Source organism: Poromitra crassiceps (genome assembly GCF_964638095.1).
Source record: "Poromitra crassiceps genome assembly, chromosome: 12".
NCBI classification, from domain to species: domain Eukaryota; kingdom Metazoa; phylum Chordata; class Actinopteri; order Beryciformes; family Melamphaidae; genus Poromitra; species Poromitra crassiceps.
Window position 1 is genome coordinate 30,371,272 of NC_139632.1, and position 26,985 is coordinate 30,398,256.

Genomic DNA, 26,985 nt, shown 5'->3' on the forward strand with positions numbered 1-26,985 from the left:
GTCCTGACCAATAAAGGCAAAGATGCCCAAAAATAATAATAATAATAATTATATATACAGTATATATTATATATATATATGCTTTGGAGCGTGATTGGCAGGTCATCTGTCCAGTGATGTCACAGCTTGTCGATCACGGACCAATAGCAGGTGGCGCTGCAGCTCTGTCTGGCTGCGTTACCCTGAAAAGAGTCCCACTCAACACAAATAGTTCTACAGTATATAGCAGATCTATAGCAGACTTTATTCCCATCGCAGAGAAAAAGTTTTTTCGGCCTGCTGGCCTTCATCGGTGCCTGTGAACACGCTCCCTATCCCAATGCTCTCAACAGCGACTGCTGAGCTGCCCTTGAGCAAGGCACTGAACACACAGCTGCTCAGCGGAGCTGCTCAGTGGCCCCAGTAGAGGACTGTTTGCACCGGGCAGCTCCGAGGAGGGAATGTGAAGCAGCGTGCAGGCTCCAGTAAATGCTCCCAGAAGCCTTTGCTCAAACTGGCCTGGTTACATACAGTATGGCTTCATGTAGAGTTTGCATGGGAGACAGAGAAACAAAGAGAGAAAGAATCAGCCAAAAAAAGGCAAGACAGAACAAAGAACAGGCATTGTATGTACATCAGTCTAATTCAATTTTTACTAAACAATATTAATCATGTTCATACTGGTATTTCCAAACACACACAAATACACAAAACCAAGCAGACCTAATGCAAGTCACACCTGTATCGACTCTACCTCCAGCGACCGATGCAAGATTGACGGCAAGCGTGCCGTCTTCTTACAGCTCAAGTTGACTGACATTTGACAAGTTCTCGCTCTGGCTGGGAGTGAATACCAGAGACCAACACCTCACAACTGTAGATGAAGCGCTGCACGGAGTCTAATGTGAGGTGAACGCAGTAAGGTAAGGAGGCGAGAGTTGGCCCGAGGCAGAACGCCCAGGCACAGCACAGGCAATCCGATCAATATCGGCTCAGCCGCGGTCGAGCCGGGGCGGGGATGGGGATGGGGGTGGGATGGGACGCTCGTGCTTCTTCTGGATGGGCCCGGGTCCCTCATCCATATACACACACATATTTACTGAGTACATACGGTGGCAGTCACTGTAGAAGTCCGCCTTTGTGCATTTATCCTGCAGCCTTTCCTGATTTAGGAGTGCAGATAATAACCTCTTGAATGTCATCAACATTAGAACCAACTAATATGTCTTTCAGTCAGCTACTGTAGTGACCAGACCCATAGTTTCAGTCAGCTGCAGCTGCAGTGACCAGACCTTCAGTCAGCTACTGTAGTGACCAGACCTTCAGTCAGCTACTGTAGTGACCAGACCCATAGTTTCAGTCAGCTGCAGCTGCAGTGACCAGACCTTCAGTCAGCTACTGTAGTGACCAGACCCATAGTTTCAGTCAGCTGCAGCTGCAGTGACCAGACCTTCAGTCAGCTACTGTAGTGACCAGACCCATACTCCTGACCGCTCGATGTTTTTCAAACTATTCATCTTATAGATGGAGAAAGAGTACAGCATCACTTAAACCAAGCACGTAGTAAAACGTGGGTCTTCTCCACGGGTTACATCTGTATAGATGTCTGTGTGAGTTTAATCCAAAATAAGATATCTCATATCTGAAAAAACAACTCCTTCTCTTACAAAATGATTAAGACATACTGTAGCCTAATTAAGACAACTAATTAAGGCCAAAAAAACAGCAGGTAATGTAAGGCTTTGGTGTCAAAATAACATTTTGACAGACGGGATCCTCTCTATTTTATACATACTGAATTGATTAATGCAATAAATATTTTGCCTAGAATCGACATATGGCCTTTTGGAATTGAACTCATGTATTTTAATTTCACTCTGAATCCACAGTCAGACAAGCACAAAATAAGGATGCATGTAAAAATAAGCACATGCAGCCAACAGTTCAATTCTTGCTTCGTAATATCAAGGGGTTGCATCTGACCAATATGTCCATCTTGTCTTACTAGTCTTACTTACACACAGCCAACTCACACACGACCAAATCACACACGGCCAAATCACAGACGGCCAAATCACACACGGCCAAATCACACACAGCCAACTCACACACGACCAAATCACACACGGCCAAATCACAGACGGCCAAATCACAGACGGCCAAATCACACACAACCAAATCACACACGGTCAAATCACACAGCCAAATCACACACGGCCAAATCACACACAGCCAAATCACACACGGCCAAATCACACAGCCAAATCACACACGGCCAAATCACACACGGTCAAATCACACGGCCAAATCACACACGGCCAAATCACACACGGTCAAATCACACGCCAAATCACACACGGGCAAATCACACACGGCCAAATCACACACGGTCAAATCACATGGCCAAATCACACACGGCCAAATCACACAGCCAAATCACACACGGCCAAATCACACACGGCCAAATCACACACAGCCAAATCACACACGGCCAAATCACACAGCCATATCACACACGGCCAAATCACACAGCCATATCACACACGGCCAAATCACACAATCATAAATAATGGATGCTGCATAGGCAGGGGAGCATCTTCAATGAGCCCAGAGTGCCGAGCAGCTTTCTCATCTCCAGACCGGGGAGCCGTCCTAATGACTGTGCCCGGAGACCTGGGGTCTCCATCAGCACCCCCCCCCCCCCCAAAACCCCACAGATGGACCCCTGCAAGCCCGCCCCCCCCCCCAAACCCCACCGACGGGCCCCTGTAAGCCCCTCCCCAAACCCCACCGCCAAGCCCTTCCACGCTCTCAACCAGTACAGATTGTACAGAGGGGAACACGAGCTTTTAAATTAAACATTCACAGCGGCGTCCGTGGCCTGTTTTAGGCAAATCAGCAGAAAATAAAACAAACAAGGAGCCTCAGGAAGGTCCGAGCGTTTTGTGCAATTGAGGCTTTTTTTCGGGGAGGAGGGGGGGGTGTCTTGTGGAGAGCAGAAAATGCAAATAATGTCAGAAGAGAGTGTTTGCTTTGTGGATATCTTATTTTGGGATGGAGAATGGAGAAAGAGAAAGAGCTTTGCGGTTATCTAGAAAAAGAGGGTGTGTTTTGTGGGTATGTGTTTTGATGAGGGACAGAGACAGGGAGAAAAAGAGGGTGTGTTTTGTTGGTATGTGTTTTGATGAGGGACAGAGACAGGGAGAAAAAGAGGGTGTGTTTTGTGGATATGTGTTTTGGTGAGAGACAGAGACGGGGAGAAAAAGAGGGTGTGTTTTGTGGATATGTGTTTTAGTGAGAGACAGAGACGGAGAAAAAGAGGGTGTGTTTTGTGGGTATGTGTTTTGGTGAGAGACAGAGACAGGGAGAAAAAGAGGGGGTGTTTTGTGGATATGTGTTTTGGTGAGAGACAGAGACAGGGAGAAAAAGAGGGTGTGTTTTGTGGGTATGTGTTTTGGTGAGGGACAGAGACAGGGAGAAAAAGAGGGTGTGTTTTGTGGATATGTGTTTTGGTGAGGGACAGAGACGGAGAAAAAGAGGGTGTGTTTTGTGGATATGTGTTTTGGTGAGGGACAGAGACGGAGAAAAAGAGGGTGTGTTTTGTGGATATGTGTTTTGGTGAGTGACAGAGATGGAGAAAAAGAGGGTGTGTTTTGTGGATATGTGTTTTGGTGAGGGACAGAGACAGGAAGAAAAAGAGGGTGTGTTTTGTGGGTATGTGTTTTGGTGAGAGACAGAGACAGGAAGAAAAAGAGGGTGTGTTTTGTGGGTACGTGTTTTGGTGAGGGACAAAGACAGGGAGAAAAAGAGGGTGTGTTTTGTGGATATGTGTTTTGGTGAGGGACAGAGACAGGAAGAAAAAGAGGGTGTGTTTTGTGGGTATGTGTTTTGGTGAGAGACAGAGACAGGAAGAAAAAGAGGGTGTGTTTTGTGGGTACGTGTTTTGGTGAGGGACAAAGACAGGGAGAAAAAGAGGGTGTGTTTTGTGGATATGTGTTTTGGTGAGGGACAGAGACGGGGAGAAAAAGAGGGTGTGTTTTGTGGATATGTGTTTTGGTGAGGGACAGAGACGGGGAGAAAAAGAGGGTGTGTTTTGTGGATATGTGTTTTGGTGAGAGACAGAGACAGGGAGAAAAAGAGGGTGTGTTTTGTGGATATGTGTTTTGGTGAGGGACAGAGACAGGGAGAAAAAGAGGGTGTGTTTTGTGGATATGTGTTTTGGTGAGAGACAGAGACAGGAAGAAAAAGAGGGTGTGTTTTGTGGATATGTGTTTTGGTGAGGGACAGAGACAGGGAGAAAAAGAGGGTGTGTTTTGTGGATATGTGTTTTGGTGAGAGACAGAGACAGGGAGAAAAAGAGGGTGTGTTTTGTGGATATGTGTTTTGGTGAGAGACAGAGACAGGGAGAAAAAGAGGGTGTGTTTTGTGGATATGTGTTTTGGTGAGGGACAGAGACAGGGAGAAAAAGAGGGTGTGTTTTGTGGATATGTGTTTTGGTGAGGGACAGAGACAGGGAGAAAAAGAGGGTGTGTTTTGTGGATATGTGTTTTGGTGAGAGACAGAGACAGGGAGAAACACGTGACACGGTCTGGTGAAACAGGTAACAAGTAGGCACCGTGAAATTGCACAAAGAATAAAGAAGAATTTGAAGAATAAAAAAATCATTGTCATTTGTTTGTTCATATTATGCAAATTTAGATGTTGAAGAATGCAGTCAATATAAGAAAACAACAGTTTTAGGATCATTAAATACTTATTTTAATTTGTTAGCAAACTAAGCCTGTTCACTAAGCTTTTTCACCAACTTAGATTACAAACATTCAAACAAACATGTTTTCTTCAACTATTTTCAGATTTCAATGTATGACACATCATTATTATATATACCCCAAACACCAGACCCTGTCACAAAACAGCAGACCATGTCACATATAGAGAAAGAGAGAAGTGATGATGCTGGGCTCCACAGCACCCCCGTGTCACCAGCGCTGAGGTCACCTCTGGATGAGGCAGGGAGCGACTATCTCCCTCTCCTGACCTGCATTCAGACATAAACAGGAAGTCGCCTACAGGAAAGGGAGGAAGTCATATTTTTTACTGCGGTGCCCCGGACGGGGACGGCATTGTGCGAGAGCCGCCGTTTCAATGTGCACGCGAGATTTTTTTTTCTCTCCACACGTTCGAGCCGTGAGTCAAGATACCTCGCCGCACGGCATCGAACGCGACCTGAGAAGAATGGCGGAACAGAGGTGTTCCGTTTGGGTTGGGAATGAAAATTGCGGTCATTGTCATTTCCTGTCACCAGCAAAAGGCCGTCTTCCTGCTCCCGCCACAGATAAAACCTCTTCGTCTTTGTTCTTGGATGGAGATCAAAGTGGCGTTTCCAGTCTGAGGGCTTGTGATGTGTCAGAGCAGGGATTTATACGGCGCTACGATACTCATCGCATCTGCAAGTCGCGACTATAAATCAGTTTAGCAGGCCGCATGGCAGCATGTATGTGTGTGTGTGTATGTGTATGTTGTGACTGGAAAGGCAACACATGCGTTTGAAGAAAACGTATTCTCTGTTGTCAAGAGAAAATCACAGTTGCCATAGCCTACAGGAAATGCCGTTATTTATTTCAATCATCAGTGCACTACCTTTAGAGACGCATAGACAGACACACGCACACGCACACGCACACACACGCACACGCACACACACACACACGCACACACACACACACACACACGCAAAGGGCCTTAATCAATTTCTCTGTCTGCCAGGAGGGTGGTAAAACAGAGCTGGGGGGCGGGGTAGGGGGGGTCAGCCCAGGGCCCTAGAGGAAGTGATTTAATGTCCAAAAAGATGTGCGCTTGTTTTTCGCTCCGTCTCTTTCCTGTTGTGTTCTGATAGGGACTTCCTCTCCCCAGTGGGGGTGGATACGGGTGTCATCCGTCCCCTCCCTCCCTCCCTCCCAGCTCAAACCCGTCCGCCCACGCCACGCGGAAATGTCATTCTGCTGCCATGCCCCTCCTCCCCCCTCCGCCCTGACAAAAAACTCATCGAACTCACTGGAGATCAGCACAAATGGACACAAAAAGTGTGTGTGCGTGTGTGCGTGTGTGTGTGTGTGTGTGTGTGTGGCTGGCAGGGTGGGGTGGGTGCCAGAGGTTAACATGACATTTTATCCAGTGATTTGGAATGAGAGCAGAAGAAGTTTCCGTTTCTAGACTACAAACATGACAAACAAGCAATAATAAGGAGGTCGAGGGTTGAGGAGGATGAGGTGTGAGAGCGTGTGGAAGGAGATACATGTTTGCATGTACGACCGACTTTGAGTGCATTGGCGTTCCCGTGCGTGTGTGTGTGTGTGTGTGTGTGTGCGTGTGTGTGTGTGTGCGTGTGTGTGTGTGTGTGTGTGTGTGTGAGCCTGAGCCTGAGCCTATGAGCCATAACCTGTGCATGTCCTGTGTGTGGGCCACAACCCCTGCCATGGCAACACCGGGAGGATCTCTTCCTGTCTGCCATAGTATCTCTGTGGCCAACACCCTTCCTGTTCCTATCCACTAAAACACACTCGCAATTACAATGCCTATCCCCGACCCTTAGCTTATCCATCAACACTGCAGGCCTAACTTCAAACCCTTACCCTAACCTTAACCCTTCATTTATAAATGGTAAATGGCCTGCATATACAGTATATAGCACTTTTATCTAAAGCGCTTTACAATCAGTAGGTACATTCACCCATTCATACACCGATGGCGGCAGGCTACCATGCACACCATCAGGAGCAATTGGGGGTAGGGATGCAGCGGTATACCGTTTGAAGGTATACCGTGGTTTGAAAACGTCACAGCATCAAAACCACTAAGATTTGCCGTCATACCTTCCCCACGGTATCAGCTGTTTCCCCAAAACAAAGTGCTCAGGTCGCTTGCAGAGTGCAGCCCCTGGCTGCATGCCTACCTAGACTAGAGCACAGTAGAGAGGAGCCGCAAGGACCCCCCTGAACTTTCCCCCATCTAAAAAGACGACGTCGGCTGTATGGGAATATTTCAGCTATTGTAAAAACACAAATGGTCCGCAATACCGCGAAACCGTGGTATTTTTGTCCAAGGTTATCATACCGTCAAAAACTCATACTGCTGCATCCCTAATTGGGGGTTCAGTATCTTGCCCAAGGACACTTCGACATGGCGGAGGCGGGAATGGAACCACCAACCTCTTTTATCCAAAGCAATTAGTGGACAACCCGCTCTACCTCCTGAGCTACAGCCGCCCCATTCATTTGAACCCTAACCCTAACTTAAACCCTTACCTTAACCCTAACCCTAACTTAAACCCTTCATTTAAACCCTAATAAACATGTCTTCTCACTTTGGATCATTTTCCACATCTTTCTTTTTTTTCCCCCACTATTTTTTTTTTAATTAAATTTCCACACAACAATAAGCCTTTTAATTCAAAGTAAATGTGGCTTGACTGACTTGACACAGGCAGGAGTCCTGGGCAGATACATGTATTACTCATCAAAACAAGCCCCCCCCCACCCCCTCTGTGTTGCCACAGCCAGGAATTATGGAAACACAACTCATTCACGGAAATTCCAACATTCCCATCTCCATTCACAACTATTTCCAATCATTTGAATGATTTGATTCAATTAATTAATCAATCAATCAGTAACTTGTAACTGAATCACTTAAAAATCTAAGTACAGTATCAGTACATTTTAACTTGAAACATTTAGTCAATAAAATATTGATTTTTACTCCATTACATTTCCCCTAAGCATCTTAGTTAATAAGTACAATCGGAAGAAATTTGGTAGCCTGCAAGCAAGCTGGTTTAACAAATTAGTGCTCCTAGCTTTAAAGTTAGGTTAATCACGATCCACACTCCATTCAGGCAGTTGGTCACGGTAATGCACCATAACCAAGACCAACCAGGCATGTCTTTGATTTGCACTTTTAGGTAAAAAAGGGGTGTGTCACTGAAAGCAATGCTCTAAGGGCCTTGCTCAAGGGCATCTCAGTGGTGCTAATGAGAGAGGGACATGCCAGTCCCGGGGATTGAATCGCTGACCTTGTCACAACCTCGCTTCTCTAACCTTTAGGCCACCACTGCCCACATTTAATATGAGAACTAGGGCTGTCAGCGTTAACGCGTTAATCGTGATGGGATTAAGGGCCGGCCATAACGCGTTTTTTTTTTTTTAATCGCGTTAATCGCATGCCGCTATTTTGTCCCTTCGTCGCACCCGTACTTGTAGTCAAGCCGTTAGGTTTCCTGTCTCCTGCCTGTGCAGGCAGGCATGGAAGACAACGACAGCAATACGCTTCTAAATGGCTCGTTTTACTTTAAAAGAACTCCCCAAGTGGCACAGTGGACAAATGGTAAATGGTAAATGGCCTGCATTTATATAGCGCTTTTATCAGTAGGTAATCTACATTCACCCATTCATACACCGATGGCGGCAGGCTGCCACGCAGGGTGCCTACACACCATCGGGAGCAAGGAGGGTTAGGTGTCTTGCCCAAGGACACAACGACAGCAGCTGGGAGGGAGCGGGGATCGAACCGCCAACCCTTGCGTCATTGGCCGACCCGCTCTACCTCCTGAGCTAAAGCCGCCGCCGGACAAGTCAAGAGCAGTAGTTTGCACCTTGTGTAAAACGGAATTAAAATATCACCGAAGTACATCAAGTTTGAGGCGAGCGATCACCTAAAAGTAGCTAGCGCCTAGTAGCGGCCAGCTAGCAGCCAGCTAGCTACAGGGTACATTTATTTGCATTCATTTGATTCCCAATCACGACACACTGGTAAGAATGATTAATATCTAATTAAAAATGCTTTGAAATGCAAAATAATCGCATTTTAAACATGCGATACAAAGATGCGATTAATCGCGATTAATAAAATTAATCGTTTGACAGCCCTAATGAGAACATTACTTTTGATACTTAAGTACAATAAATATCAGATACTTTAAGACTTTTACTGAAGTAATATTCTAAGGTGACTTTAACTTCTACCAAACTCATTTTCTAGTAAGATATCTGTACTGTCAGGTAGGCTCCTACTTGACCTGTACTTGTGAGGTGACTCCATGACTACTTAAAAAAAATCATCATCATCTCCAAGTAGTTGACCAAACATTGACCATAATGTTAATAAAGCTTGTTTCGCCTGAATATAATATGGACATAGTCTTTTTTCTGTATAGTGACAGCAGGATTGCTATTGCAGCGTTTCCACTAGTTTCCACTGCTCTCTCTCTCTTTTGTTGACCAATGTAAGGTTGACCATTACACATACTCACACAAATCACGCACGCAAGGAACACACACACCTGGACATACAACCGCTCACCCTCCAGTACTTCCTCCCTCACTCATTCACCCCGTCTACCAACACACTTGTATTAGTCACACTCACGCGCACATGCTCTCTCTACACACTCTCTCTACACACACACACACACACACACACACACACACACACACACACACACACACACACACACACACACACACACACACACACACACACACCTACAGATGGAGGAAGTGAGCTGTGCTCTGCTTGTGTCTGGTGAGGATGTGAGGTGCAGTGATGGCACATTAACGACAGGACCGTGACAGCCGTAGCATCGGCGCGGCCTGAGTGAGCCCGCGGCCAGCTTCTCATTCAATGAGGATTGTTCGAGCGAAACAATGGCCCTCGGCCCCGCTGAGGCTGGGCAAAGGGTGAGAAAGGTGAGCTCGTCCGTGGTAGCCGGCCGCTGTTTTTGTGTTTGGGGCTGCGGCCGATCCCGTGGGCTCGGCGGGGTCGCGGATCAGAAATATCGCAGCGGCGCAGAAACATCCGCTGTTTTTCAGGTAAAGAACAAAAAGGCTGACAATGAGCGGGCTAACGGGGAAGCACTGTCGCACACTTTGGTATCATAAAGACTATTTGGAGCTCGAGCAGGAATCAGTTACGTTTACAATTCCTTTAGCCCACGCCCTTATCCACAGCGCTTTACAGTGAGTGCATCATCGCCTACACACCATTAGGCAAGTTAGACAGATGCCCCTCCACTTGGAAATTAGGGAGGGGCATCAAAATGTAGTAAAACTCAAATATGTCATCTTCAATCTCTCAATGTTTTCAACCTAATTAAAGCTAAGTAAAATGTCTGCTCTGTCTGCAACCCCTCTCCAGCCCAAGTGGTATAGTCCAACCTGCACTAAAAATATCCTGCAGTACTGTACGTACCACAGACAACTACACACAACTACACTTAAACTAGCCTACATCATACATCACAGTACTACTACACTCAAACTAGCCTACATCCATGTGTGTGTGTATGTGTGTGTGTCTGTGCGTGTGTGTGTGTGTGTGTGTGTGTGCGTGCGTGCGTGCATGTGTGTGTGTGTGTGTGTGTGTGTGTGTGTGTGTGTGCGTGCGTGCGTGCACTCCAGTGGGCTATTTGCATTCCTCTCAGCAGTCATTGGGTCCATGCTGATGGAGCTGCTGATGCAGAGCATCAGGTATAATGAACAGGCTTTAGCCGATGAGCAGATGTATTGATCAGGAGCCCGGCTGTAAGCAGGGCTAATTGATCCATCATGGCCACTGGTTGCTTTGGATTAATGGAACATGATAAGGACTACACTGCCCCCCCCCCCCCCCCCCCAGCTCCACACTCCCTTACCTATACACCTCCTCCTTCTCCTGAGAAGGCATGGCGTGTGTGTAAGTTTGTGTGTGTGTGTGTGTGTGTGTGTGTGTGTGTGTGTGTGTGTGTGTCTGTGTGTGTGTGTGTGTGTGACGTCACCCATCGGTTTGTGGACACGTTTTGGAGCGTCTCCGTTTGTCGTCGTGGTTGCTGCCATTTCACGCAGTACGCTAGTTCGGGCGAGACGGGGGTTTCCCACAGAGCCAGAGCTCAGTCTGCTGTCGGTCCGTGATCGGCGAGCTGCGTGATCACTGGACATGCGACCTGTCAATCACGCCCAAAACATAGTCTTTTCTATCGTCTATTTGACTCTAAATGCTGGGAGCAGGGTTCCTGGCCTACCGCAATGGTGGGTGGCTGCGTAAAGACAACAGTTCCTGGCATTGTACATTATTATTAATTTCGTTTAAGCAATTAGTATTTGTTTTTTGGTTAAACAACACAACACAGCCAATCGTGCCTGTATGGACGCCGGACCAAGCCGGGGGTAACATGGCGAACCTGTGACCCTCATGTTCGTAGGCAGGGAATCTACCACTACACTACCCGGACGCCCATCCTTGATACGTTTTTAAAGCTGTAATGTTTGTTTCTACTAGAAATCTTGTGCGCTACACGTGCTCAATTCCTAGGGTGGAGACTCTGGAGTGCCCGTGACATCACAGTTGAGAAATTTTCCGCCATCCGCCCAATCCGCTTCAATCACAGTTGCTCGAGTGACATCACTGATGACATCACAGTTGGGCAATTGTGCGTTGAGGAATTGTGTGCCATCAGCCCTTCAATCACAGTTGCTTGAGTGACATCACTGATGACATCACAACTGCTAGAGTGACATCACAGTTATGCAAATGTGCACCATGAGCAACTGTGCGAGCTCTCCAATTGACATCACAGTTAGTGCAACTCTCCAATTATAGTATTCAGAGTTGCTCGAGTGACAACACTCATGTCATGAAATCACAACTGCTAGTTGAGCAATTCACAGTTAAGCAACTGTGTCCCCGTGCAACTGTGCGCCATCGTGCAACTGTGTGCCATCAGGTCATACTACATAACAGTTGCTCGAGTGACATCACTGATGACATCACAACTGCCTGAGTGACATCACAGCTGAGCAATTGTGTGCTGCGCAAACTTTTGCCCACCCACCTCACTATCAGTTTCCTATTGGTTAGCACCGCTGTCAGTCAACTACTAGCCAATCACGTTATGTCCAGTGTCCACCTAGTAGTTTTGGCCCCGCCCACCATAACTTTCCATTCCCAATATACAGTAGAGGAACAGAGACAGACAGAAACAGAATTCCAGAGGCTGAGAATATTCCAAGGGTGCATAAAAACAGTGAGTGTTTCAATTCTTGTTACTTTTGTGTAATGTGCAACTGTATCTTACTTAACTGTATCAGCGTACAGCCTGATGAAGACCAGTGAGGTTGAAACGTGTTGCATTTTGTGCCCCGGTGTATATTAAGGTGTGCATTGTTTGTTAAACTCTCAGTTACACTAGTGTCCTCTAGAGAGAGAGTGGCGTCAGCGGAGGACCAAAATGCGTGACTCCTTAGCCAATGAACAGCCAGGAAAGGGTCCCGCGCTACTTTTTAATGCTAAAATAAAGCTGATAATGTACAATTTGATTCAAGGGGAAAAAAAACTTTCAAAGTACAACACAAACTGTCCATATTGCTGTAACTCAACAGTGCTGCTTAATCCAGGACCTTACTTCCTGGAACTCTTGAGAGTAAAAAACTGGTCCATTGGAGTGAATGGAGATGTCGCACTCTTCTATATACACGGCTCTGACTTACACACTTCATTTTGTGATTAAACTTGCTACAAGTATCCAAGAAGCTCCTTCTTTCTTCACTGTAGGCTATCTTGTGTGAAATGTTGGATTTGCTGTTAGCTATGTCAGCCATGTGGCTGCTAGCTTGATAGCTCTGTTGTCATCCGTGTGGTTGCTAGTTTCCTACTAATGATAATGTTAGCTCTCTTGTTAGCCACATGGTGGCTATAGATTGCTGCTGGAGCTCTATTGTTAGCCTGGAATGCTAATCATCATGTTCTGTCAAGTGAAGTGTTGTTTATTAGCACTGCCTAGTTTATTTGGGTGAACTTACTGGAGCATGTCACTGTTTATTGATATTGTGTGGAAGCTTCTAGACTTTTCTACAGCAATGCATCCATGCATGCACAGTTCATAGCCTATATTGATATTATGGAGATTGAGATTTACTATTTTGTGCATTTTCTCTTTTGTATTAACGTGTTAACCTAAATTATGTGCATATTCAACCATGTTTATTATGATTTCATTTCATCCCAGAACCACATTATTGCACTTTGGAATGTAGACTACATCATGACATGACATGACATCATCAGTGATGTCACTCGAGCAATTCAGTCATCAGTGATTTATGACAGATATGATGTCATAGATATTGTGACATCATCAGTGATGTCATAACTCCTTCCTTGCATCCTGATCTTATTCACACCATTGTGACACACAGGAGTGAAACGTTGAAGAATTGAGTCCAGAGATGAGCAGTTCAGAGTTGTCATGGATCTCCTGGTTCTGTGGACTGAGGGGGAATGAGTTTTTCTGTGAGGTAGATGAAGACTACATCCAGGACAGTTTCAATCTGACAGGGCTCAATGAGCAGGTTCCCTTCTACAGCCAGGCCCTGGACCACATCCTGGAACTAGAACCAGACGAGGAGCCTGAGGACGCCCACCACTGCGAGCTGATTCAGCAGGCGGCTGAGAAGCTGTACGGCCTCGTCCACGCACGCTACATCCTCACCAACCCAGGCATCGCACAGATGCTGGAGAAGTATCAGCAGGAACACTTTGGATCCTGCCCCCGGTTCTATTGTGAGGCTCAACCTATGCTTCCCATCGGCCTGTCGGACACCCAGGGAGAGGCCATGGTGAAGCTGTACTGCCCTAAGTGCATGGACGTCTTCACGCCCAAATCCTCCAGGCACCAGGACACAGATGGTGCCTATTTTGGCACTGGATTCCCACACATGCTCTTCATGAATCACCCTGGGTACCGGCCCAAGAGGCCCGCCAACCAGTTTGTCCCTACGCTGTATGGGTTCAAGATCCACCCCATGGCCTACCAGCTCCAGCTGCAGGCAGCCTCCAGCTCTAAGAGCCCTGCCCGTGTCAGGGCCATCCGCTAGAGCAGGGGTTCCCAAACTTAAGAATGCAGGGCCCACTTTGAAATCTGAACATCTTTCGGGGCCCACCCAACCCTTTAATCACAACTCTGATCAACACACAGATGATATCGATTTTTTTTCATTAAAGAAATATGTGTGTATTGTTATTTTTGTGACCAGAGTCTCGTTTTAGTGACACATTATGGATGAATGAATACAAGATTGACTTCAAAATACTACTCATCACCACCCACAAAGCCCTAAACAACCTGGCCCCTCCCTATACCTCTCTGACCTCCTCCGCCGCCATACCCCTACCAGTGGCCTCAGGTCTGCTGAAACAGCTTGATAACCCCGAGGACCAAGCTCCGGACCTGGGGCGACAGGGCCTTTTCAGTTGCTGCACCCTCCCTCTGGAACGCCCTCCCCATCCACATCCATCAGGCAATCACCCCTCCTTCACTACGCTCGCTCAAGATGCACCTCTTCAAACTCGCTTTCAACTGCTAAACATCCTCCCCTCCATCTCATGACTCCTCCCATTTTAAATTAAATACATATTTATGTTTTATTATTACTATTATGTTCTTATTCTATTTTGTACCTAAATGATTTTATTGTGTGTGTAAAGCGACTTTGAGTACTTAAAAAAAGCCTATATGAATTTAATGTATTATTATTATGAATTCTGAGGAAGAAACACTAAATACTTGTCATTTTTGGAGATTCTGGCATAAAGTTGAGTTCCAACCCCCTCCCCCTGATACTGTATGTGAAGCGCTTTCAGTATCTAAAAAGGTGCTATAAATCTAATCAATTATTATAAATAATGCCAAAAAGTCACTACCAGCCTTCAAAAACCCATACCGGTCGAACCATTTCATGCCCTGCACACGCCTAAGATTTAGGCCCTAGCCCAGCCCGTGCCCGAGACAATCAAGCCCTCATACTTTATTTAAAAACCAGGCCCTACATTTGTACGTTACCATCGGGTAACGTACAACCGTTACCGTCGGGTTCGGGTCGGGTAGCAGACCTCTACACTGCAGTGGTTCGGAAACATTTTCACACTAAACTGACACGCATAGACCACGCCATGGACCCCCGATTTGATTTTACTGTAGATGTTTAATTACATAAAGTGAATGAAACCCATGCCCAAAATAGCAATATATTCTGCCATGTGTTACTTACAAATGGAATTATAGTGACAATTATTCCCCTTTTTGCTGGGGCTCCCCGGACCCCACTTTGAGAACCACTGAGACTAGTGTGGCTGTGTGCATGTGTGTGTATGAGTATGAGTGAGTGTGTGTACTGTCCTGCCAGTCCCATAGTTGATAGACATGACACCAGCAAGTCCCCCACCAGGAAGCACCGATGCACACAGGCCAAAACAGGAAGCCCCAAACCACCCCCCCCCCCACACACACACACACACACACACACACACACAGGCACGCACGCGCGCGCACACACACACACACACACACGCGCACGCACACACACACACACACACACACACACACACACACACACACACTGAATGACTGACGGGCGGTGGTGGCTCCAGAGTGGCTTTTTGAGAGAGAGAGTGTGTGTGTGTGTGTGTGTGTGTGTGTGTGTGTGTGTGTGTGTGTGTGTGTGTGTGTGTGTGTGTGTGTGTGTGTGTGTGTGTCTGTCCAGCTGGCCTGCTGTGGGACGTCCCGATCGCGTGTGAATGGGCGTCCAGAGGGAGCTGCTAACTGGCCCAGCACTGGAACACTCAACAGGCTGGAGGGTCGAGTTCAGCAGGACACAACCAGGAACACATGACAAGAAATTAGTGTTTACCGGCACATAGTGTTTTGGGGTAGAAAAAAAGGGTTAAGTATTATGATTTTGTTTTCTTTTTTTTCAAATTTTTGTTATTTAAAAAATTGCCTTTTTTCTAATTTGAAAAACAATACATAATATCCTGAGTTTCAACAACAGATTAAATCGAGGAATTATCTTGTAAAGAGCTTTATTTTCATTCACTTTACATTTGCTTTCAAATCATTAGCTGAAGTTCATCATTCAATATTGCCGAAACATAGAGGATGTCAAAGTGAATTTTTTTGGAACCAACCACTTCACTATTATACTTTAAATGAGACAGGAGACACACACACACACACACACACACACACACACACACACACACACACACACACACACACACACACACACACACACACACACACACACACACACACACACACATATATATATATATAGTTTCAGAACCTGTCACAAATCATCCAGATGTGACAGAATGAGAAACAGTGAAAACTGAACTCCAGTATTATCATAAAATCAAAAAAACTGGCTGTAGTATCACTGAACTGCCCAGATTATGGCCAACTAAATCTATGCGTGTATTTACATGCATGCGTGTGAATTTTAAGGAATCTGACAATCGTATAATGATATAAAAAAACATAATACGTACAAAATAAAGTACCGGTTCTGTAAAAAAAATACTACAAAGGTACTTTTTCAGTGCTGGTCTTCCACACAAGAATAAAATATGCAAAAACTAAAATGCAGCCAAAACTTAAAGCCTCCCAGCGTAACAAAAGTTACACACACTCGAGATAGGCCGCAAACAACACTAACCAAATCACAACCTCCCAGCTGAGAACAATCCACAAACCTATTAAAAAACTACTCTATGATCGGACAGGACTGCCCATCAAAGCACGGTCTCCAGCGGCAACAGCCAACCAGCGGCGAGCCTCATCAGCACCGTCCCTCCCCCCCCCCACCCGACCTAACTGCACCCCCAACCATTTAGTTAACCTTGACCGACTAACCAGAACCCCCCTCCCCCGTTTCTCTCTTTCTCTCCCCCAAATTCGACTGATTCACACCTTTTATGGAATGGAGACCACACTTCCACCCATAACCTCTGGTGTGAACTTAATTGTGTATACTTAGGTATAGAGTTTCGAGCCGTGCCGGGGTCGCGTAGCGCTCAAAGAGAAACAGACGCCGTCAACTTCACAGCGTGAGAGAGAGAGAGAGAGAGAGATGTGGGGACCACCCAACGGCTGGGAGGAAAAACACAAAGCCGGGCCGGAGAGCGAAGTCAGCTTCGATCAGGTCGGAGGAGGGACAGTTGGAAGCTGTGGGGGCGGCAGCGTTCAGCCCCGGGGTGAAGAAGCAGGCATGTGGAGAAGAGGTGTGCTGCAAAAAATGGCGTCCTAACGAGCAGTTTGAGTCAGTCTTTATGTCGTATTTTTTCATAAGACGAGTGGGAAATCTGCCACCTGGTGTATGAGATGATGCTGTTTGTTTTTAATGCTAATCAGCTTGTTTCCCAAGTGTGATGGAGAAAGAGCTGCTGCACTGTAAAAAATGCCCATTGTCTGAGTTTTCCTACATTGAGTAGAAAATCTGCTATTTGGTTGAGATAATACAACTTGTTTCCCCTGGAATAGTGGCAGGATAGAGCAGCTGTTCTCGATCCAGCATCCTGGTTTTCGCTCTTGCCATCTGATGAGGCGTCACCTGGGACGCCAGGTGAATGCAATTAACCAGCAGACCTCTGGGGCTGTGTTCCAATTGCCCAAAAAATACCTCTACAGTATTCCGAAACACTTTTCCTTGACCTTGATGGAAAACGTCATGAGGTCAAAGAAAGATGTGAAGGAGAATTCAAAACCCAACAGGAGGGTCGCAGGTTCGAGCCCCCGTGTTACCTCCGGCTTTGTCGGGCATCCATACAGGCAGAATTGGCTGTGGATGGGAAGCCGGATTAAAGGTCCTGATCAGTGGTCACAGTTAGGAACCTTCCTGAGCAAAAAAGACAATTTGAACACAGCACAGGTTAAGAAGACCAGGATTGAAAACCACTGGGTTAAAGATTGGAGAAAAGAAAGTTGCTGGTTTGAATCCCTGAATTGTCTGGGAAAACCTAGATGGGGAAAGTAAAAGAGTAACACTGTCCCCTCCAATTAAAACTACTACTACTGTGCCTTTGAGCAAGGCAGTGAACCCCTAACTGCTCCAGTAGGTGTGAAAGTGTGTATGAACTGCATGAATATTCACTGGAAAAGAGCAAGCACACTCAGCTGACTTTCCCCTGGATAAATAAATCTGACAAATAAATCATTACCTATTAGAACAAGTGGTCTTCATTTAAAGCCATGGCTGTTTATTTCAAGAACATTCTACATTTTCCCATGTTCAAGGAAAATACATTTTTAAAATTGGGCACAAAATGAAGTGATTTGTCTTAGGAGACACTTTTTGAAGCGGGGTGTGGTACCAATACCGCCCACTAGGGGGACGAGGCTGTGCAGTGACTGATCTGACAGCTGCAGGCTCCAATTATTTCAGAGAGAGAGAGAGAGAGAGAGAGAGAGAGAGAGAGAGAAGTATGCTAGATGGATACATGTATATATACTGTGTATATATATATATTGTTACTGAGTTAATCACTCAGTATCGTTGTTTTGATCACCATAGTACTGTATTGTGATTGTTTATTTTCTTTTCTTTTTACATGCATTCAAACTGTTAATTTGAATGGCTTAAAAAAAGTTAATTGCTTTATGTTTAAAAAATACAACTCATGATATCCTCAGAAGGTGCAATTTATAACGAATAATAATTGAGAGTGAGTTTTACTTTAAGGACAGCCATCACTTTGTAGGAAGTGCAGCTAAAAACCCAGCTAAACTCAGATTACTCACATTTTAATATGCAGAACAGAGTGACAGAGAGAACATTTTCTCCAACAGGATGTACATTTGTAGTGTTTTGTTTGCAGGGAGGGGCATCCGTGAATGCTTTGTTTTTTAGTTAAACTGTGTGCGTTGCGTGTGTGTGTGTGTGTGTGTGTGTGTGTGTGTGTGTGTATGTGTTTTAATAGTAGAGTTGATACCTTGTGCTGGTATGATTGGAGATTCATCCAGCAGTTTATTCACAATTCACAATTTTCAACTGGTGGATATCTCATTTTGGACTGAAACATTTCTCTAGCAGTCCTGCCAATTGAATTGAATTGAACTGAAGATAATTGAATTGTTTGAGTCAGTCAGACAGTCAGTCAGGGGCAGACTGCTGCTCAGTGTGTTAACCCGACACAATAATCGCCCGGCCTGACTTCATTCTGTTTTTGTCCTGGGGTCAAAGGTCAAATGCCGCTGCTTGACCTCCTGCACTGCCCTGCTACCCCAAGCTCAAAGCCCCACCGCAGGGACTGACATGTGTGTGTGTGTGTGTGTGTGTGTGTGTGTGTAGCAGTGAATTACCTTTCTACGCAGCTGAGCGCCATTGGAAGCGTTTTCCAGTCTCTCTGGAACACAAGGAATGGACAGCTGACCTAAAGATAGGAACACACACGCACGCACGCACGCACGCGCACACACACGCGCACACACACACACACACACACACACACACACACACACACACACACACACAAACACACACCCACACACACACACACACACACACACACACACACACACACACACACACACACCCACGCACACACAAACACACACACAGACAGTTAGGTCTGTCGGTGAGAAGGACTCCCAATAATGTTCAGCCTTACAGAAAACACACACCCTACACACACGCTCTGGGGTGGAGAGTAACGAGTAATGCACAGGTAAAAAAAAGAGTAAACTTTAAAATGAAGAACACTTTCCGTATTCCTTTTTTCAACTGTACTTCTACTCTTTACTCGAGTATATTTTTGAGCCAGTGATCTACTTTCTACTCCGCCACATTTGCCTTTATACATTCATAGAGTACCGCAGGGATGACGTATTGTTGTAGGCTTAACCAGAAATCACCACAATTTTGGTTCATTTGTGAAAAAGTCTATGGGGTTTTAGAATGGGGATTTTACTTAAATGCATAAAATAAGGCCTGTGGTTAACAAAAGTTTATGGGAACGCGAATTTGTGTTCAGCAGGATAATCTTCACAAACGTTAATCACTTTTATGCCTTTTGAAGCGTTTTCTAAAAATTGCGTTAAGAAAACGCATTTATGTTCCAAAAGTCATAAAAGTTATGCACGCACAAAGATACACACATGCTCGGTGCAAGTAAGGGTTCAGGACTATGTAAATGTCATGTTGTGATGAATAACAACACATAAAAGGATTATTTTCATATGTGAAGTTAATGAGACGTGACAGAATTCTATTCGTATTTCTTTACAACCCAAATATTTCCCCTGTAAAATCCTCTCAGTGTTCTGGCTGATCTTTTGTCTTTCATATTTCACTGAATATGCAAAGGGAAGCAAATGATACAGGATCCATCCAAGAGCAACAGCCAACAACAGGCTGGCTAGACGTGGGCCGACACAGCGTCAAGTTAAGTGTTAATACCCGATTGTAAATTCACAATCACGAGCCTGACATGGACCACACCTCGTCTCTGCAAGTGTTTGATTTCAAATTCCAGTGAGTGGGCAAGAGAAGAGTCTCGTTTTTGCAATTAATATCACATCATTTTTTATTTCCCTTATATAATCTGTCACTGAAACATTTGGTAAAAAATTTAAGAGGTCTCCTTCAAAATGCAATATATCCATCTTGGGGATAGGAAGGGTTTACCCTCAGGTCATCATTCAATAAAATCTCTAAAATATTGATTTTCATGGTTGAGTTTTCTCAACCATTTATCTATTCATGCTTTAAAAAGCAAAATTTGTTTAAATCATGTGTCATTTTGTAAGTATATGTGTCATTTATTCCAAACAGTGGATATCACATTTTTAGGACAAAATTAGCCAAAGACATCCACCATCTTTCCTTGATCTGACCTATCAGATGCATCAATTCTAAACACACCAATCATAGCAGGAGACAAGACAAAATGACAAGGGACGAGCCAATGGCAGAGGATTATTAAATGGAGCCAATTAGGGCAGAATGGAAGAAGACAAGACAAGTGTGGCTAATGATGCCTCATTCATCAGCTCCTGACAGGGGGACTTGCAGTGACTGAGCAAGTAAGGGGTGAAGTGTGTCTTTCTCAAGGACACTTCAACAGATACACTGTTGACTGCTGCAGGAATCAAACCTGTGACCTTTCAGTTACGGGACAGTCTCTCTATAACTGCTAGGACACATAGTCCATGCAAAACACATTGATTCATGACTGTATACCACACATGCACATACCCTTACACATACCCTTACACACACACATACCCTTACACACACACACACGCACGCACGCATGCACGCACGCACACACGCACACACACACACGTATGCATCACACACCCTGTGTTGCTGAATGGCACTAACACACATACATGTATACTAGTGTCCTCTAGTCTAGAGAGAGAGTGGCGTCAGCGGAGGACCAAAATGCGAGACTCATTAGCCAATGAACAGCCAGGAATGGGTCTCGCGCTACTTTTGCATGCTAAAATAAAGCCGATAATGTACAATTTGATTCATTTCAAAGGATGAAAAACCCTTTCAAAGTACAACACTGTCTATTTTGCTGCAACTCGACAGTGCTGCTTTTTTTACTCAAGAGTTCCACTTTCTACTTCCTGGAAAAAAACTGGTCCATTGGAGTGAATGGAGATGTCGGAACTCTTCTATTATACGGCTCTGATGTATACTATTGTGGGTTGCTTTAAATAAACGCGTCCACCACATGGGATGTGCTTTATGTTATAGTGGGAAATAAGGGCACGGAGGTTATAGTAGCAAATGGGCAAGTACTTTTACCTTCAATTGAGACACAACTGACTCTTTTCAGTAAAGTTTTTTTTTTTTTTTCATTTTACGATGACCAAAACCTTACCCTAACCTCAATTAAATTGTTTTAGTTGCCTAGCCTTAGCTAAATTCTGATTTGCCTAACCCTAAAAACTAACCGTAACCCTGCCTTTAACTAAAGTTGTTCTACTCACCTAAACTTAACTACTAGCGAACCTTTTCAGGTGACAAACATGGCGTGTCAAATTTGTGTCAATTGTCACGTAATCATTTTGTGGTGGCGGAACGTAATCTTTCACATAATCTTTGTCCACAGCACAACGTTTTGAGACTGTTTGGGTAATGAAGTTTCAATTAACATTACTGTAGAAAAGGCTCCGTAATGCCCCACCATCAGGCCTGTGAACCGAAGGAGCCCACGACCCAACGATGATGTCACCTTGTGAGGTCATCGGTGATGTCAGAGTTTCCCCTGTGAGGTCATCGGTGATGTCAGACGTGACCTTGTGAGGTCATCAATGATGTCATACCTCCTGGGACCTTGTGACATCACCAATGATGTCATACCTTGAATGTGGGAGGTATAAAAAGCGATGTTCTACTATGCTATGCTGTTCTCTCTCCGCACATGATACACAAGTCTATCTCTCTGCTACATCTGCTAGCTACCTATATCTCTACTACTCTGTATGTTGCTTGCTCTATACTTCTGCCTGATATCCCAAATAAAAGCCTGAAAGACATCTCTGTGGTTCTAACCGATCACTCATCGCGAGCTCTTACCTAAGATCCAGCGAAACTCAACAAACTTCCTTGCAATTACAGTATCTCCCACTTCCACTTGAGGCTGCCAGAGTGCAAAGTTGCATAGCACAGATTTAATGTATGTTAAAACCAAAAACTCTCTCACGCACGCACGCACACACACACACACACACACACACACACACACACACACACACACACACACACACACACACACACACACACACACACACACACACACACACACACACACACACACACACACACACACACACACACACACACACACACACACACACACACACACACACACACACACACACACACACACACGTTCTGTACCCCCACTGATTTTTCACCCATTTTCTCCCCAATTGTCCTTGGCCAATTCCCCTCCTGTCCCGGTCGTTGCTCCACCCCCACCCCCTCTGCCGAGTTGTAGACTAGCACTTGCTTCCTCCGATGCATGTACCAGCCCCTTCTTCTCACCTGACAGCGAGGAGGAGTTTCACTGGCAGGACGTAGTGTGTGGGACCCCCCCCCCCCCCCACACACACACAGACACACATACACAACCAGTACATCATGGCCATCAACCCATCCACCCCACCTGTCTCTCTGTCTGTCTACCTGTCTGTCTCTCTCTGGCCTTTCATGGCCGCTCTACAAAGAGCCTCCTGTGTCGGTATTAATCTCCCCGGGCTGACTACTGATGTGAAGGTGGGCCGCCCGGCCGCCATCCGCCTGAACTCATTTCACTGTGTCACTGCACTGTGTCCCACACACACACACACACACACACACACACACACACACACACACACACCTCCCCATGGCAGAGTAAATATCTTCATCTGTCTCTGTCTCATCTACATGGGAGCGGGTGAGCAGTCCACAGGAGAAAGGTCAGCGGCGTGAAGGAGTCCATCATCCTGAGGTGTCAGAGAGCTGCTCTTTAGGAGAGACGATGAGGGTGAGAGGAGGGGAGGGGAGGGGGGGGAGGAGTGTGTCTCATTATTGGTTTGCAGCCAAAAGTTGGTCATGGCCCGCGGAGCTGCTGGCTGGCGTCCATCGCGAGTGCAAATCCGTTAGCCGTCGTTGTCACGGTGTGAGAGTTTCGCCGTCACGTGTTGTCTTTGATGGTGTCTTAATTATGGGACAAGTACACACATCACACTCGGGCCTGTGAACAGCCGTCTGGGAGTTGGAACACACAGCACTGGTTCATGAAACACCAGAAACCCGGCGGTTGAACACACACACACACACACACACACACTCACTCACACACGCGATGCATGCGCTCTACTTGCCGGCGTCTGGCGTGAGGTAAACAGCTTTTAATAGCATCAAACGCACGGCCGTTTTGTTTGGGACCATCTGTCCGCTCCATTGTGTTTTCTCTGTGGCGGCCCGCGGGTGACAGCTGATGTATGGCCGCTGACAAAGTCCCCGAGTGGACCCTCGGGATCCTGCCTGTCGCACCCTTTTCCCTCTGTCTGTCCTCCATTTCTTCTTCTTCGTTGTCTTTTTTCTTCTTCAGCGAGGAGCGTTTCGTCAGATCACGGGACAGCGCCCTGCATCTTCCAGTGGCTCTACGCCAGTCTCGCTCTCTCAAAGCTGGGATCAGGGAAGAGTCTAAGGGGGTTTTCGACGTGGTGGAGGAAGAGGAGCAGTGAGACTTAGGAAAGGTAAACTTTAGTGCTCACTGAACTGTATTCATATTTCAGAGGCCAGGCTGAGACGTGTGTTGTTTGTTTGATGCTCTCTCTAGAGATGCAAACACAGTGACACTGCACAGATGTAGCCATTGTGCAAGATGCCTGCTGAACTACTACTGCACTTTCACTCCGTCCCCAAGAGGCACTGTTGGGAAACAAGACACAGTGTAATAACGCCATGGCTGCCGTTGGATGCAGGGGAATATGTGGTTGGTGCTGGAGTTAGCAACTCCTCTCAAAACGCCACTGAATGACTGAAACACTAGCTAGGAGGCACATAGGCTACAAGTCTAGTGTTCAAGTGTTCTAGTCGGCACATTGCACTCTATTTTTTCAGCCATCAGAAGCAGGAACTAGTCTAGAAACGAAAAGATTTGTGTCAGAATATTTGTTTGTACTGTATAAATGTTCAATAAAGAAAGCATGTTATGTATTAAAGCAGCTACGAGCAAGATTTTCGATTGTTATTAAACAGTATAATTATAATATTGATGCATCACATCTTACCTATGATAGTAGCTGAGACCAAAGCCGTGTGAATCGGAGATTGCTCTCTTGATGATTATAGAGTCTGTGTCTGTCTACCGGCGGGCCGGATAAACCCGGAAGTGAAACGGTTTACGGCAGCTGCCTGCCTTCAACCGTTTCGCTCTGCCTAGTAACAGACCATAAACATGGAGAACGCCATGCAGGGGCTTGCTACTCTCGCGAACATCTCTCGTTATATTCTAACAGTTTGTTTGGAAGTTATTTTGTTATTTTGTGCTTATGGCCGAAGTGGCTGCCGCAAACCGTTTCATTTCACTTCCTGATCTGCCCCGGCCGCAGACAGACTAATTGTCAAGACAACACTGGCCGATTCACTCGGGGTTCAAGCGAGACTACTCGGCGTTGGTCTTGTCTACTATTAGAGGTAAGATGTGATGCATCAATATCAAATTTAGACTGTTTAATAACAATCGAAAATCTTGCTCGTAGCTGCTTTAAACGAATGTTTTTCTTGAGGAGGGAAATAACTTGTATGTGTTGTTTCATTTGTTAACTGGATAAAGCCATGGAGGAGGGGCTTCACCGATGTCCAGCAGCGCATCCAGATCTAATGCAGGACAGGTGGAGGCTGAATGCAGGACAGGTGGAGGCTGAATGCAGGACAGGTGGACGCTCAATACAGATCCTTTACTGGCCTTCATGATGCAACCTTGTAGGTAAACACAGTTGCTCTCCTCTTCAGCATCACCTACACGTCCTCTTCAGCATCACCTACACGTCCTCTTCAGCATCACCTACACGTCCTCTTCAGCATCACCTACACGTCCTCTTCAGCATCACCTACACGTCCTCTTCAGCATCACCTACACGTCCTCTTCAGCATCACCTACACGGACGCAACATCGCCCAGTTGTGTTTTCGCCATTGTTTACAGAAATAACAGCAGCGCGGACATTAGCTGGCTCCTCCAGAGGTGGAGGGGTGGGCGGGGGTGAGGGGTGTGCGGGGGTGAGGGGTGGAGGGTTGGGCGGGGGTGAGGGGTGTTGGGGTGAAAGCCGGGCCCTTGTCAGGAAGTTTTCACTCCTTTCTTCCCATGGTGCCCCTGGCCTCTCCAACTCGCAGTCACCGGCTGAAAGAAGCCAGACGCAGGCAGGATAATCGCTCCCTAATAAGAGGCTATATTGAAAGCAGCCTGGCTGCTCATACACTGTGAGCTGGAGTGGCGCGTGCACACACACACACACACACACACACACGCACACACGCACACACAGACATGTATGGGTAGGTGAATGCATATGCACACGCACACTTGGGGTAAGCGTAATTATGGTGCATGGTGACACACTTCACAGAGAAGTGATCACTCGCAATCTCTACACACGCGGGCAAGTGTGTGTACAAAGACCAACACACACAAACACACACACACACACACACACACACACACACACACACACACACACACACACACACACACAAGATCCATTTTCCTTTCTCCCTCTATACATCCTCCGCCACGATCCTAGAAAAATGTTAGCACATGGCCGCAAAAGATATCAATAATTTCACTATATATCAATTATCAATTCAGAAACAGAGTGAACAGGATCCTCTGGGGTTTTGTGTAGGGTTTGTGTTTGGTTTGGAGTGACCTTATGAAGGAATATGAGGCTAGGCATGAAAACCAAAGACTTAGCCACACTCTAGGAAGTGAAAGGAAGAGCTTCGGGAAGCCGTTCGGGGTTTTTCACTTTGTAGTCATAAAGGGAACCCAAAAAGACTCCTTGAGGAGCCCCTTCACGAAGGTTCGTGAACCCTGACTGTACTTCTAAGAACCTCTGGCAGATGGGGATTCTTGCAGGAACCATAAAAGGATTGTTTTTACTCACAAGATACAGTGAGTTCCTTATTGGCTCCGTTTGGATCTTGGAATACCCCCCATGAACCCACAGAGTTTAGAGTGTGTTGGCAGTGCTAAGAAATGCCCCCCCCCCCCTCCAAAAAAAAAACTGAAGCAATCTTCTAAGGACGAGCTTACTTTTCAGCAGAAATAAAATATTATAAGGTCTAATTCAGGCAGTTTTGCCATTTTCACCTGGCACGCCTCAGCAGCGAATTACTCCCATAACCTGACACAGGATGCCACCAGTTTACACTGAGCAGAGGTAACAGACACCTGTACCAGGTTACACTGAGCAGAGGTAACAGACACCTGCACCAGGTTACACTGAGCAGAGGTAACAGACACCTGCACCAGGTTACACTGAGCAGAGGTAACAGACACCTGTACCAGGTTACACTGAGCAGAGGTAACAGACACCTGTACCAGGTTACACTGAGCAGAGGTAACAGACACCTGTACCAGGTTACACTGAGCAGAGGTAACAGACACCTGCACCAGGTTACACTGAGCA

General features: G+C 46.0%; 1 protein-coding gene and 1 pseudogene across 2 annotated transcripts in view; one reads left to right on the forward strand and one right to left on the reverse strand.

Moving 5' to 3' along the window:
- The window catches only part of LOC310786145 (adhesion G protein-coupled receptor D2), a gene marked incomplete at its 5' end in the record, with an annotated part of 161,082 nt that overhangs the window by 9,853 nt on the left and 124,244 nt on the right, over positions 1-26,985 (reverse strand). Inside the window, one exon of the mRNA XM_083647318.1 lies at positions 19,145-19,215. Coding sequence (XP_083503444.1) covers positions 19,145-19,215 — 71 coding nt within the window. The remainder of the gene's footprint in view (positions 1-19,144; positions 19,216-26,985) is intronic.
- LOC310786474 (casein kinase II subunit beta pseudogene) lies at positions 13,236-13,883 on the forward strand (annotated as a pseudogene). Its single transcript has one exon. The product of its transcript is annotated as a casein kinase II subunit beta pseudogene (transcript).